This window comes from Ambystoma mexicanum, chromosome 8, assembly GCF_040938575.1.
Source record: "Ambystoma mexicanum isolate Mex_15411 chromosome 8, UKY_AmexF1_1, whole genome shotgun sequence".
NCBI classification, from domain to species: domain Eukaryota; kingdom Metazoa; phylum Chordata; class Amphibia; order Caudata; family Ambystomatidae; genus Ambystoma; species Ambystoma mexicanum.
Window position 1 is genome coordinate 1,447,328,517 of NC_090929.1, and position 15,855 is coordinate 1,447,344,371.

The 15,855-nt window shown below is 47.0% G+C and overlaps 1 protein-coding gene and 1 long non-coding RNA gene across 6 annotated transcripts in view; one reads left to right on the forward strand and one right to left on the reverse strand.

Moving 5' to 3' along the window:
- LOC138473098 (prominin-1-A-like) overlaps positions 1–15,855 on the forward strand; it is a 1,012,351-nt gene that overhangs the window by 597,225 nt on the left and 399,271 nt on the right. For all 5 annotated transcript variants that reach the window (XM_069611612.1, XM_069611614.1, XM_069611613.1 and 2 more), the window contains one exon: positions 5,711–5,800. In XM_069611612.1, the coding sequence (XP_069467713.1) occupies positions 5,711–5,800 (90 nt within the window). The remainder of the gene's footprint in view (positions 1–5,710; positions 5,801–15,855) is intronic.
- On the reverse strand, positions 3,983–4,606 carry LOC138473100 (uncharacterized). The gene is made up of 3 exons (XR_011268723.1): positions 4,569–4,606; positions 4,377–4,488; positions 3,983–4,127 (listed from the first exon to the last, which is right to left on the reverse strand). It is a non-coding gene; the product is annotated as an uncharacterized lncRNA (long non-coding RNA).

Consider the following 15,855-nt stretch of genomic DNA (forward strand, 5'->3'; position numbering starts at 1 on the left):
CATTCTCCTGCTATGCTCCCACACGCTGGAACAACCTTGCAGCTAACATCAGGCTTCCCCCCTACCTCGTGTGATTCATAAAAGATCTAAAGACCCTGATCTTTAAGGAACAATTCACAAACAAATGAGCACCATAGATTGACAAGGTGTCCCCCCGTTTCCTTTCCTAGCCCCAACAACTATGTTCTACTCACCTTATTTGAACAGTGCACCATTGCTTTCTAGGTGAGTTTGTGCTAAACAAATCACCTGTGTTTATACATTGAAACATACTTTTCTCTGGTTAGCAGAGTAGTGGATATGATATGTCACTTATAACGTGCCAATACACAAGTGTTTCAAGGCATGACCATCAGGGCAGCAATTGCTTGGAGTAGGTGCAGCCAGGGCAACACAGATCTGGGTAAATCTGGGTAAGTCCAAGGAGGCAGGGGGCTGTAGAGGTTAGAGTTTCAGCCCCTAGGTGCATGGTAGGCCTGGAGGCAGTGCAGTGGAGACTGATCATGGGGGAGCCTGGTACCCAGTGAGGCTCTGAGGGTAGCCAGTCAACCAGTCTGTGCAATAGACGGGTAGGTCAGCAGGGGAGGGAGGGAGAGAAAGCAGAGGAGAAAAGGAAGGTCTTGAGCTGCTTTCAGAACTTCAGGTGGTTCGGCTCAAGTTTGAGAGGGGCAGGGAGACCATTCCAGAGTGAGGCCTCTGCAGATGAAAGCGATCTACCCCTCACTCTCTGCCTGGAAAAGCGTCTGACCCTTAGAGAGTTGCAGGTAACTGAACAAAGGGCTCGGGAAGGAAGGCATTATGGAAGAGATAGTTGGATGTAGTGCGGGCCGCAGCCCCAGAAAGCCTTGTGGACGATGCAGAGGGTCTTCAGCTTGATACTTGCAGCCACCGGGAGCCAGTGAAGAGATTTCAGGGCTGGAGAGATATGGTCTCTAGGCTTGAGGCCAAGGATACTTCTTGCAGTCCTGTTCTGGGTTAGTTGCCGAGGGCGAGAGTAAAGAAAGGCAGATTGAGAAAGAGACTGTTGCAGTAGTCCAGCCTAGAGAGAACCAGGGCTCTGGAGACAGTAATATTCTGGGGGAAAGTGGGCAAAAGAATAGCTCTGAGGATCTGTAGCTGGTAGTGGGCCTTCTTGGCAAGGTCCGTGATGTCAGGAGAGCAGGTGAGAGTGGAGTCTAAGATGACACCAAGGTTTTGTGCCTCGCAGGAAGGCGAAGGAAGAGGGCCCAAGGAGGGCAGCCAGAGTGAGAGAGGGAAAGCATGAGCGGGGGTCCTAATGAGAAGGATCTCAGTCTTACTGGCATTACGGCAAAGACCGTTGGAGGCGCACCAATTCTGAATCGCAGATAGACCATCAGGAATGAACGAGAGAGGAGTAGAGGCTGAGGGGAGCTTCAAAGAGAGCCGAGTGTCATCAGCGTAACACTGAAAGTTAGAGCAGAAGGTAGAGATCAGGTGGGCCAATGGAGCTAGTGGACATTGAAGAGCCAGGGTGAGAGGGTAAATCCCTGGGGAACACCACATGTGGTGAGAGAGGTGGTGGAGAGAAAGGACCCAAGTTAGACCTGGGAGGGTTGGTCCAGAAAGGTGGTCAACCACTCCAGGGCCTGATCCATGATGCCCAGGTTCTCCAGAGTCGATTGATCAGGATGGCGTGATTGACTGTGTCAAAAGCATAGGAAAGGTCAAGGAGGATGAGGACAGAAGGAAGAGTGGAGTCAAAATTAGAGAGCATATCTTGATGGGTGTTCGGGGGAGCAGTTTCCGTGCCTCTGGTTGCTCTGAAGCCAGACTGATGGTCGTGGTGGCAACCACAGATTCAGTGTGGAGAGTAAGCTGGTAGATGGACAGATTTTCCAGGCGTGATAGAGATCAGGCGGTAGTTTGCCCGGCAGGTGGGATCAGACAAAGGCTTTTTAAGGGGTGGGTGCACAAGGGAGAGGGGGTCCTTGATGGTTCTGTAGGAGCAAGGGAAGCACCTGTTTGGATGGCACTTTCATAGATCAGACTTTTCTAGAAACGTTGTCGGAGAGAAAGAGGAGAAAGGAGAAGGAGAGGGAGAGGTGGCCAGAAGGGGGCTGAGAGAGGAAAGGATGTCCTGAGTTGTATCCATGAAGTGAGAAGCCAGAGCCATAGAGAGAGGGCCTGGGAGGTAACTGGAGAAGTGGAGACTGCAGAAGGATTGGCCAGCTCCTTGCGGATTTTAAAGAGTTTGGCCGTGTTGTTAGAGGCGCAGAGACACAGGTTTGGATGTGGACTCTCTTTGAGGTGGGATACAGGCTTGGGGTACACCCAATAGAAGTAGTTGAGGGGCCCCATAGTTGGCAGAGGTGGTAGAAGGAGGTGGCATAGTAGCCAGAGCGGAGGAGGAAGGTACATGAGAGGCAGCGAGAAAAGGAGGTGCAGAGGGGCTAGAGAGGTGCTAGTAGGAGTAGTGGGAGAGGAAAGGAAGTTGATAAGATGCAGGAGATGACTATCGAAAAGGAGGAGTTTGGTCTGAGAGCCCTGGACCAAGACGCTGCCATTCAGATAGACATTAGTGATCGTTTTGGAGGAGTAGAAGGAGGCCAAGAGGACCTCCCACCGAGTGTCACCATTAATGGGAGAGGGAGAGAAAGGAGAGAGAGCTGAGACCATATGAAGAGTCCATAGGTCTGGTGAAGGAATGACAGAGGATGTTGGTGAGAGTATGTCTGCAGGAAGCACTGATGTAGGTATCAGCGATAGGGAGGCCTGGGTTGGAGACCAGGATGTCCCTCTTCAACTTCTTCCTTCTAGACTTAGTGAGATGGATAGGATAGGAGATAGAGTAGCAGTAGGAGGAGGAGGGTGGGAAAGAGAGAGAGGAGAGAACGCACAGCCCATCACCACCAATGCAAGATGCGCAGGGGTAGGTGGGGTCAAACAATGGGGAATACAACAGGGGAGGTTGCAAGCTTCTGCATGCTGAGGGTAGAGCTTGTATCCTGTACCTCCCCCTAAATAGTAGCCCTTCCAGCATGCCCTTTTCAATAGTACTTAAAGCAGCTCCCAGAAAGCTCCTCTCTAGCGACACACTGGCCGAGAGAAGAGTATTGCACTGTGACATTTTGGAAAGTCTCTAAGGATTTCAGTGTAAGTCTGTAGGGGAGATCGGATTGTATCATGATAGCTACCATGGTCTTCTAGTAAGAAGGTTAATGGGCATATGAATTCTAAACCATCTGATAAAATAGCTTATCTTGCATGAAATGCAAATTGCAATCAGGGGGCACCAACGTTAACGTTTACGTGCTGTCGGGTCCTGTGCATGCTATTTTAAATATTCACACGGCTGAGGTGAAACGGAACAGGTAAAGCAAGGCAAACTTGGTTTCATTCTTTCGTTTTGCTCTCCATCTTGTGAAAACGTAAACGCCACCTGGAAATGACGCCTTGCAGACAGCATTTTCTAATAGATTCGCATGGAATACGCTAGTCTTTAGAAGTTACAAAAACAAAGCCGAATTCCCGGGGAATTCATTCGTTATACACCTGCATTAAAATGTGCCCCTCTCCTTGTTGTCATTACAGGAAAATGAGGAAGGGTGGGAAATGGGGGCATAAAAGCATTTTGCCTCTCTTGTATGTTTACACTTCCCACTCCAGGAAGGAAGATGAGTGGGCACCACTTGATTATACGTCCACGGGTTTCAAATATTTGAAATTCTTAAGCAAAGCAAAACGTTTGTTCCAATAATTTGTGTCTAAATATTCAGAAGGGAGCTGGCTGAGACGAATTTGGAGACACCCAAACTCAAAATACATGTGGGGCAGAAGACCAAGTGAAATACAGGGTCACACAGCCGCTCTCCAAAGGACCCGATCCGGGTGTATGAGTAGTCCAAAACTTCTTTGAAAAAATATATATACTACAAAGTGAGCAAAAATTATCTTTTAATTGAAAAAAATAACAACAATATTAAGATTCAATTGTTTTTCAAGATGGTTTTATCCACAAGAATTCTATCAAAAAAATAAGTCTCATAAAAAAATGAGAGATCACTAATGCTTTCTTAGTGAGGAAGAAATCGCCACATTCGCTTTTTCAATCAGACCAACAAATTGCCAATGCATTTCGGAATTCAATTTCCTTCATCAGGGCAGGTCTACAGGTCATGTATATGGGTACATAAATTTAACAATAATAAAGAAAACAGTTCATCATGGTACAAAAATCATCACATAATAGTGCAAAAAAACACATGTTATAATATCAATTACATACCATTCAGTCGAAGTCGCAGAAGAGGGTACAGAAGTAAGTGAATAGGGTAGAAAAATAGAAGAAAAGAGAACAATAAGGCTCTGTATGATATCCATGGAGAATAGTAAAATGAATGCAGAAAGCATTTTACCCGAGTATGTGAACTTGAAGACACGGAGTGTGGCGTAGTGCATGTAAAACATGTAAATATCAGAAGCTGCCTGACGTGAATCAGCGCAGAAATCCAGCCGTCAGAAGATTGGCTGCAACCAAATAGTATACGAGTTTGAGGGCCGGTGAAGTCCGTGATTGAAAACAGAATTATAGCGTTAACCGCGCTTACCGTGTGCAGCGCGGGGGACAGGAGTTCTCCTCTTGCTGTCTCGCATTCGACTGTGGCTTTCGCATCGAAGCGTTCCCGAGGCAACACTCCCATTTATTACCACGTGAGCGCAAAGCCGCCCAGATGGGCGCGCGGTCACAATTGCAAGGCTGCTATGGAGCCAGTAAGCTGATGCTGAGAGGATTCAGACATTTACCTGATCTAGTAGATGTAAATGGAAAATAATGGAGTGTAAAAAGGAGAAAAGTAGAGACACCACACACAACGGGTTGCTGATGTTGATGGATGAGTTCTGTGGATGCCAGCCCACAAATACATTGATGGGATTTCTCCCGCACGCGTTAAACATTTAACCCCTTCACTTAACATACTAGGGCTCCCAGTTCATACGGGAAAACAAATCCTCAATTCTATCTATCCTACCAACAGGGAAAGGGTTGTCTTTTATTACACTAGAGACATGATTTTCAAAACAAAAGGGTGCAACCCACACCCACAAATCTTTTCAAATGCAACACATTAACGGGCACAGTACCGGTCAGAGTGCTGCATTTGAACATATATTCTTTTGAATTTGGCGTGAGGGAGTTTAGACGTGGCTGCAATGTCAGCCACATCCAAACGTACCTCGCTCCAAATCGAGGGCGCCAGAAAGGACCCTGCGCCAAAATGGGCACGACGGACTAGCCGCGCCGAACCGGCCTGCTGCGAAACGGCCGCGCCAAAAGAGGGTGTACCGGTAAAGTGAGGTGAGCCCTCCTAGCGCACCATTCTTTCTCACAAGAACGCTAAACGTTTGAACTGTTTGGCTCACAATGATCACACTTTCAGTAAAAACATATGGGCATTAGTATACAAGCAGTAAGGACAATGGCAACACTTATATTTCTTTGTTTCAGAGTGTGCATTTTTCATTAGAATTAGGATGTGCTGTGAATAGATGTATCCTTTCCTGAGATCATTTGACTTGCGCATTACGCACACCCGCTTCCGCGGGCATGCATTTTCTGCAATTGATATCGGGCTTCTTAAGCCAGTTCACCCAGCGTTTATATTGTTTCACTAAAATTCAGTTGGAGACGATTCCTCCCCAGCAGCATATTCTTTGCATTGCTTTTGACAGTGTCACCTTTTCTCTGCAGATATTGGCCCGGAACTTGGAGGGTCTATCCTGAATGCAATTGGCACAAAGGCCTACCCGACATTGGACTTGGTTTCGTCAATGGCCAGTGGTAAGGAGAAATATGTTGAATGGGATCCTGATGAGTGTATTTATGAACATTCGTGCTCTCCCCCAGGTACTGCATTGCCACAGGGACATGCGAAGCCCCTGCAGGCACGTAGCCTGGATATAGGGAGGGCCCAGTAAGCAGTGGAGTAACTTTGATGAAAATGTTGGGGGGGGGCATGATATCTGAAGAAAAGGTGCCCCAGCCAAATGAATGGGGACAAAATGGTGTGCCATGAAAGTTGGGGGGGGGGGACAAACACGCCCGCCCCCCCCTAAAATTCCGCCCATGCCAGTAAGCCTTTACCTTTTAAGGATCAAGTGATCAATTTGCTGACCATGGTGCCTACCCATCCCCCCATTGGTGGGTTCCCAGAGTGAATGTTGTCAATTTCAAGCACTGAGAGGGTAAGGCGGATTATATGCGTCGCTGCCTGTTTGCTGGCGACGTGGCCTACCCAGTGCCATTATGTGTCTTTGTTATTGATTGTAACTACCTGCTCTTTGATTCATGCAATGGAGGCTTAGCGTTGCACTAGCAGGTGGGCGGCACAGATAAGCGGTGCCATGAGTAATGGCCATGAGTACACATAGAACTGATCGGTCTTTTGTTAGGAATTTATATTGGCCGGTGACCATTGTACACATGCAATGCTGCACAGACCATTGACATGGTTTGTTTGCCTTCATGGACCTCTTGGCTCAGGAGATCAAATATAAACGAAACTTCGCAGTAACCGGTTGTACCGCTTTTTTGCTTGGGTTTCAGGAAAAGGAAAGCGTCAAGACAACTGCGGATATATGCAAATCTCAAAAACGCTCACATAATGCAAGACAAACCTGGGCAATGCCAACAGTTTGGGGTTTTGTGTGGGCCTGGAAAAGGCACTTCCCAGGCACTGTAGTGGTATTAATTGGGCATTGATGGGTAGCAAGTGCAAAATGGTGTGAGTACCTGTGCACCAAATAGCAGTGCCTGGCAAATGCCTAATACCTATGAACATGTCGGAAATATTGGCTTTGCCAGTGCTTGTTTTTAAAAGGACTTCATTGAAGAGGACGCATACTGCTTCTAAGTCCAGTGGCTGAATGCAGACCAGGTTAAGACATTTCTATTACACCAGTAGCCGTTTACAGCTCCAATTAAGACTATAACTATCTACTTTGAAAATACACTGGCAGGAACTTTGAGTGCAACGTTTGATGGTAAGGCTTGATAAGTGGGCACAAAGAGTTCCCATGCAGAGGTGTTTTGGACAGGAAGGGGCAGGAACTGGGTGGGAACGGCCATAGGGATTAACTGGCCATGGGCAGTCAATGGGGGGAAAATAACCAAACAACTACAAGCTTTGTGTCCCTCCTCATATGCCATTTCTCCCGATCTGTCCTCTAGTGCAATAGTTTGGGCTTATAGGTGATGCTAGCACCACCCAATAGCCCAAACTAATGGAATGTAAACGAGGATCATGTAGGGATGGTTGTTCTCCTGCTTTCTCGAGTCATTAACCATTTCTGGGCAAATAACACCCAGAACATCCCACTAACACCGTTGTTAGGATACATGTAGGAAGTTATTTTTCCCATGTCTTTGGCTATTTTTCTGAGAGACACTGCTTCTGCAGTGCAGTTTTTACACCAGTGCAAAATTTGACCCAGTGCAAAAATTTACTGAAATAACATATATTTGCACTGACTCAATCGTGTGCACATGCACTTAAATTGCACAGCGTCAGTAATACGGACCTTAGAGTTCTATAGGAAATTCTTAATGAATGCTCCACGTTAACATGGTTGATTAACTGAAACATGACCCTCTATATCTACCCTTTACAAATACCATGCGGGATATTTGTCATTCAGATGTCTGAAGGAGCCTTAAGGTAACAAGTACCTCGTTTTTATTTTATTTTATGAAATAAATGAACATACGTTTGCGCCTTATTTCAAGGCACACTATGACATGCAAATGCCCCCTCTTTCATGTAATTTCGTTCTCCCCGGTGGGCGCATTCACATACCATTCATTCTTCTTTAGGTGACCACTTCTACCTCACATAAATAGTTCTACCAATGTAAAGCGAGGAGATGTAGTCCTGCTGCCAACTTTGGAGACAGTAGGCGTGGAGTTTAATCCCTGCTTCCCCAAAAGTCCACAATTTAATCCTGCACAAATCATGCAATCGTTTTGTCTCTTTCGATGCAAACAAAAACACAGGATTCTAAATGAGATGTGCCTTTCGATTCTTCTTGCAGCTCTGCAAGTTCTCCCTTGTCTTGTCCTTATCTAGGTCTTTCAACAAAGCCTCAGTTTCTGATGTCTGCAAGCTCGATATTGGTGTTCTTGGGTAGCGAGTGTAAGGCGTGAGACTGCTTACTGAGTCTCAGATTTGGGTTGGAATCTGTTGGCTGTTTCTATAATAAGTGCTGCCGCACAGACAGCTTTTCCAAAGACCTGAAGTATAGGTCTCCCCAGCTGTCTAGAGATCTCTTACTAGGGCTCTCTCCCAATTCCTCTCTCAGCATCCTAGTTCTACTGCCTGCTAACCCAATTTCTCTCTCCTACTTGATGCCTTGCCACAAGCTCATTCCTCCACCAGCTTCAGCACCCCTTTCCCTGAGGCTCACATCTCTCCACAGAACTCCCCCATCTCCCGAGTAACTCCTCATTCTCCTCATCATGTTTCATTAATTCAGCCTCTGCCTCTCCCCAGACTCTTGGGTCTTTCTCTCCCTACTCATCTGTGTATTTCTTTACCAACCTCCTGGGTCTATTTTCCTTCGGCTTTCTCCCAGTCTCCTATGTTCTACTCTTCCCTAATCCACAGGGCCTGCTTTCCCCAGCATCCTGGATCTACTCTTCCCTGGCACCCTGGTTATCTCCTCCTGTATCCTAGGTCTTCCTTACTCTTGGCATCTAGGACCCTTGCGGTCCAACCTTCTGTGTCTTCTCTCTAGACTCCTGTCTCGTGATCCAGCTCCTTCTGCACTCTTCCTCAGCTAACGACAAATGAGCTCCTTTCCCTTTCAAAATCTTCCAAAGTCTTCTGCCACATGCCCTTCCCTGTATAGGACGATGACGTCACCCTCTAGTCTATCTCTGGCGTAAAGCAACTCAGATGTGTCTCCATATGCACCTAGGATGAGGATTGGCTGGTGGGGCTAGTCCCTGGGTATGGCTTACAGTCCCGTTGTGGGACCTCGGGTTGGTTAGTTTCTCCCCATGAGCTGCCCTTGCCCTGTTTGCCACACCCTGGCCATCCCGCTAGGGTGGACTCCCTTAGCCTATCCGGTCTTAGGTGTATAAGTGTGGAGACCTTGTAAGGTGAGTGGTGGATTGCTCGAGTACTACCTTATGGTTTGGTACCCGCCACTTCCCCCATTAGTTTCATAAAGGATTTTTGTACCCAATGCAAGGGGAGCCAAACGTTTAGGCACAGCAGCTCAGCAGGATCATCAATCCTCAATTCCCTTAAAGGTACCGGGCATCCATGGTGGCAATGTGATGGGGCTCTGCCTCCCACGTATGGCATGGTGAGGGTAACAGAGAATACTTCCCGTGCTGCCCCCGGCCCAGCATCACATGGCTTGTGGCAGCAGAGAGTCCTCTTGGCAATCCCACCATCCACCAGCAAGGTCACACAGGGGACTGTGTTACAGACCTTAAGAAGGGAATTGGTGTGTGTGTGTTTGGTACAGGTTAAATTTAATTCAGCTATCAGCCCATGAAAGCCATGATTAGTTAGATGTGTTTGTGCATATTCATTGCTTTACACCAAATCACAGACACAGGCACAGCATAGTTTGCAGAGGAGGTGCAGCCTGTGAAGGTGCTTGATTTGCTCAGCAATGACTGATGGCTGTGAAAGACCCCGCTGGGCTACTTTGATCCATTTCCATGGTAGTGTTGGCTCATCAATTATTCCTGCAACTAAGTTGTACAAGACTTAGTTGATTTTCCTTCAGAATTAAATAAATGGACATTGGGGCTGCTGGGATCAGGTGAACGGTCAGTTATTTACCAGCATTCATCAGTTAGGAATTTCGCAATGATTCTTCATGCTTGATGAGACTTGTTTTTTTTGCCATGCAGGGGTGAGTCGTCCATAATGCAGCTATACTGAGCACTCCCTCAGCTGTAAATTGGCTTGCAGTATCCCAGTTGCGCATGGCTAATGAGCCATGTAAGGACAAGAGCATTTTGCTTACCCTGATGTCTGGGTATTCAACGCCCAGACATGTGTAGGGGTACTCCTGCAGCTCCCTGCACATGTAGAGGACCTTGGGCAGAGAGGTGGTGTTCTTCTGTGGGGGTACTGGCCTACTCTATATTGATGCAACCAGTATGCACATGTTTTCTCATAGTGGCATTGCATTTTTACTGGCATTATGGGCAAACCAAGCATGCTAAGTGTTTATGCAGGGATACCTGCCTTCATTGCAGCCAGTATGGGCATGATTTTTACAGTGCCATTACTGGCATTATATGTAAAGCTAACATGTGGTGTTACATGAGGATTCTGGAGTCTATTGGTACAGCCAGCATGCACATGTTTTGGACACAGCCAGCATATAAAATGTTTTTTACACTGGCAGAATACTGGCATATTATGTGGGAAAAGGGTTAATGAAAATGCTCTGGAAAATGTCCCTGTGCACTATGGGTGACTTGCCATCTATTGTGTTTTTCTATGTATTATCCTATCAAACCAATTGTAAACTATGTGGCTTTTTAGCCACGTTATCAGAGAAAATGTCCTGTAAAATGCATATTTTTAGGCTGCGATTTTAAAAAATGTGTCTGAGGTTCGAGATCTCTTAAAACCCCATCCCTGAGCTACTGTCTTGGTTGGTTTGGCCTTTCTTGGTGAACTCAGTCGCACACATCCATGGAACATTTTTACGCCCCTCCAACTTAAAAATTCACCAGCACCACTGTCGGCATGTCTTTTTTTTCTTTTAAATACTCCGACACACTTAGCCTGTAAACCATTTTCTATGACCCACCTCTTATTAGTAGCTCAAGTGTATTACTGTGCTTTCATTTAAAAAGGGAGTACTTTAGGACTGTGTGTCCCGTCATGCATCACTTTCCACCTCATGCCTTTGACTTAGACTTGGATTGGGAAATCCTTCTTCATTGCCCAGACCTACTAAATTCACCCAGTCTTTGAATATACCTTTTCTTAATTTGTAGCATAGTTTCGCACCACATGTCCCAGCATTTACTTTGCTTTCTCATTTGAGGTGGTACTCACTGTTAGCTTTGTTGGGCAGTTAGGAGTTTACTGCTCTGCCTGCTGTTCCCAGCCAATCACCCTGTTTTGGTTACCCTAGTGCTCCTCTCTTCGATTCCTCTCCTAACTGTTCCTCATTTCACCTGTGTGGTCCTCATTATGGTGATTCTCTGTTTTGCATAGACCCTCTGTATCCCGTTTACTATCTATCCCCGAGTACGGGTTGGACCCCCTCTCTCGTTTCCCTTTTCTCGTCACTATCAGGCTTCAGGGTTTGATAGCTGCGCTGCTGTGTGCAGATACTACAGTGAGCTCCCATTTTTCTCTCTAGCCTCACCTCTGCAGCAGCTTTTCATAGCAATCGTTGGTGGCACTGAAGTCTCCTCAGGTTGCGCTCAAGTGCCGCTTTTCTGTGCAGCTTTCCTCTCCCTTCGGCGTAACTTGCTTAAGGAGGATTCTGTTGCTGTTCATCTTATCCCCAGTCTTGCACCTGCTTGCTAATGGCTCCAACAGCTTGACCGTCCCCAGTATGAGGACACACACACGCCCTAAATTGAATTGAATAGTCCCACTCTGCCTTTGGATTTTGAAGGCATTCGTAGCGTCTCCTGCCTCGATCATATGTTGGTCAACATGGAAGACAGACTCTCCTTTCTCTCAGTTCGGTTTCTCTTGGTGTTTTAGATGCCAGACAGTCCCATTATTTCCTTGCTGCTGCCCTGCCATATGTACATGATATAGCGTGCAAATGAAGCGTCATAGCGAATTAATCATAGAATGTGTTGTGCTATTCAGTCGGTGATACTTTTGGGAATTCATTAATTTCCAGTTTTTCTGTAGAAGGTTTAGGTGTTGAAAGGAGTAGATGTTGACTTAAAGGGGCTGTGTTTCTGTTCAAAAGAGTATAGGGAAAAGGTGAAGCAGACACTGTGGGTAACACACTGGGTATGTTGGTTGAAATGCCGCAGAAAAGGTGGCACAGCAGTAGGAATGGGGAGAATTAAAGGAGAGGCAAAGTGGCACAGTATTGGGGATGAGCATATACGTGCAGGGCCAGCACTGTTATGGTGTAATCCCGATTTTCATGGCAGGGGCATTGCAATGCGGATGGGGAAACCATCTTTCCACAGAACCGAGCATTGGAGAGTTTTAAATGTCCATGTATGCTGAGAAAAAAATGGCTGACATTGTAGGTGCCTAAACCGGCATTGAGACAGTCTGTAGATGCAGTGAGAGCCAGGGGGCAGTTTTATTGTTCTGTGGCTGCCGGGAGTCCCAATCCAGGGAATTGAGGACAAGGAAAGTCATTCAGTTCTGCACTTCCACTCCAGGGAGCTTGGCTGGCACCTACAGTAGATCAAACACGTCTAGTGAACATGGTCCCGGTTCCAGTGCAGCCAGCCGTGAGGCCTTGCTCCAACATCAGCTACCTCCACGGTTCCATGGGATGGTTAGGGAACAGAGCTCTCTCCTGCCTTGGTTGCGTTCTGCCTTCACCTCTATTGCAGAGGACTTTGGGATAGAGTCTTTCCCCCACAGGGGCCTAGAGGAATTCTTCTTGCTCTTCTTAAATTCCACAGGTGAAACCAAAAAGGAGAGGGTGCCTCTCTTCTTATGAAGGCAACACTTCACAGGTGATTGGTCAAAAGGAAGACTGCTTTAAGGCGTCCACCACTGTGTTTGTAACAAATGACCCTTGCCTTCTGACATCATACCCAGAGTACCTTCCCTGCAGGAACTGGAAGGGCTGGGAAGAAGAAGATAGTCCTAACAGAAATGGAGATGGTTTCAAGACCTATCTTACCTCTCTGTCTACTCTAACTCAGCCACATTCCCTTTAAATGGACTGCATAGGTCAGTACCCTCGTGTGAGAGTGGATTTCGCATGTCAGTGCTGCCTTTGAAGCACCAACTCCCCGCAGATCTCCTGGTGGAAGTCTCTGTGCATTGCTCTTCCTGCATTGGGATCAAAAAGGCAGCAACCTGACCATTGTTCCACATGGCAGCAGTGAAGACAGTCAGACCAGACACCAATCCACATGTCCTCACATAGTTGAGCTGTACTTACAGAGAAGACACTTTTATGAGATTAAATTGCTTTGGCTGTAGAGTTGTCGTGATTTTAGTAGCCACCATGCTACAACTAGGCGTGACTTCTATTTAAAGATTTACATGCCACCAGGCTGGCTAAAGTACACAATTATTATCATTTAAAATCAGAGATGCGGTCAAATAGTAAGCCTTCTCTGCCTGCAGCAGCCAGGAATGCACATGTGACCTTTGAAACTGTCCTGTGCCACTTTATGGCGGGTACTGTAGATGTCTGGAGACTCATACAGCAAAGGCACATGTATGCACTATGCTTTTGAAATGGAGCTTCATTAAAGGGAGGTCTGATTAGCCGACTTTCGTTTAAGAAACAGAATTACTGGTATTATTTTATGAAATAAAAAATCAAAAGGTTTGGGCTAACCTACCCTCACCAGATGTCATTCTCTCACACTTGGTTATTGTTTTTTTTAAAGAAATGGAAAATACTTGAACACAGGGCACGAAGCTTGTAGACAGATTCTGAAACCCTGTTCACATTTCTGAAGGAACATCTGCAAGATTAGCCGGCCAACCGCACCCTGGCAAACCTTTGTTTTTGTAAGGCTACATCCTGGTGTGCATATTTGTTTTTTAAAAAAAGGCTGGCTTTCCGAGTACCCTGAGCAATTACAGTAAACTGGTCTTGTGCTTTTCTTTGTTGACTTCTCTAATGTTCTTTATCCTTTTGTACTGCCTCCTTGAAAGCACTCCTGAAAGGAACGGGAAAGTGAGACAGCACAATCGGGGATCCCACGGTCGGTCTACAATAGGGTGGGGCTTGTTGACCCGTTAAATATTATAATCCAGTTGGGTGTGCAGGATGATCAAATGCATATAAATCATCTCCACTCAAATTCACTATGATGTTAGTGCTCGGTAGGTTGACATGCCCATTAGTACATGGAGTGCTGCTGAAACTGCCACTGTTGAAATATTCGTCACACAAACTGCGTTTTACATGTTCACTTGATCCCAGTCTATCCTATTCAACTCCAACATCTTGTTCAACCTATTGGACCCTTCTATGGCGTTCTATGAGCAAGCAACAGGCCTCTAAAAGCTTTCCACTGTAGAGCTGGTGAATAGTTCTCAGAGGTAGGAGCAGTCTGTGCAGTCACTACCCTCTGTTAGCTCCTGAATCCTGAGACTTCCAGTCTGTCTACTAGCTTCATTGATCACTGGTGGGAGGACCCTTCAAGAACCACACTGGGCCGCAGAGCTAGTCGCAGAGGTAGGAGCAGTCTGTGCAGTCCATGTCAGGACTGTAGGACCATCAAACATGCCGCCTCCTTAAGTAAACAGCACCCCTATTGACTCACTAAGTGAAGAAGATGGCGAGAAAAGGCTTTTAAGCAGTGCAAAGCCCCTTCTTTCAAGAAAAGATCTGCAAGGGAGCCCAAACGCACACAGAAGCCGCCTGCAGTCAGCTCCAGCAAAGTTATGCAAACAAAAGTTGGCACACAATGACACTGTAACGGGTACTCCAGCACCCGTTTTTTCAAACAACGACCTGCTAATACCCGACGTGAAGAAGACAAATAAGGCACTGTTTGATGGGGCCGATGTAGTGCCCCAACTAAGCCCAGCAAAGGGCACAAACAATGAGAAAGTTACTCCCGCAGCCAACGATCAGGGGCAGTGTGTGGCTGCCGACCTACCTTCCTTGCCAGAGGCCGGAGGGCCCCTGGGGGGGTGCTCAGTCCCAGCCGCACTGCCGGCCGCCTCCTTAAGGAGCGGAGAAGCGAGCGGTGAAAGTGCGGCTTCAGCTCGGGGCTCTGCTCTGATCACAACATAGCCTGACACAGATGCCGAACTCTCCCCCCGACAATCGGCGAGCAGTGAGGAAATTGCCTTGCCCGCAGACCCACTGCTCCTTACCTGCCCAGTCTTCCAGGTCGCCCAAGTACGGAAGGACGCCTCACATAAAACCCGAGCCGCCATCGGTGAGCTCCGTGCCGGCCCGCGACGATCCCAAAGGGGGCAGGGCTCTGGCTGGCAGCGGGGCCGCCAGGAATTGCACTACACATTTGGCGGATACGAGATACGAGAATTGTGCAAGATGCTCCTCTCATATAAGGATTAACCAAAGTCCTTCCGACCAGCCCCAAACGTATGCCTGTGGGCAGTGTAGTGGACCAGCCAAATGAATCAGTATTAAGGAAAGGAGAGGTTAAAGCAGTAATGGAGGTGTGCACCCAAAACGAGGAGATGAGCATGCATCCCGAAAAAGAAAACCGGCGTCAAAACCAGCCATGTACTAACCTGCAAGCAGCCAGCAAAATAACTTTTCCACCCAGGAGGGGGCGACCCTACAGAAAACCACAAACCATTACACAAAAAAAGATCTTCACAAAACTAACGCAATTAAACTCCCTAAAAGACATTTTTAAAAAACAGGGAAAAAGAAACCATGACCATCTAGATGAACTTTCAGACGCCGAAATTTTAGAGGCAATCGTGGAGCCGGTGCCAGCCATAAAAATCCGGAAAACTGGCAAACCTTGCGACGCCGCTCCAGCATCTACACACATGCCAAAAATCTCGGTGCAGCAAACCTACAAAGTCCCCGAATGCCCCGCCACAAAGGACAGCCTGCCTGCCGGGTCTACATTTCCTACACCCCTCATCACAGAGGACTGCACCTGGCCGAAGATTCCATCAAGCGAGGGACCAGTAAATCCCAACAAGCCAGACGACCTCAACATAATTCAGGAGATCTCCTCGCCAGAAAGCT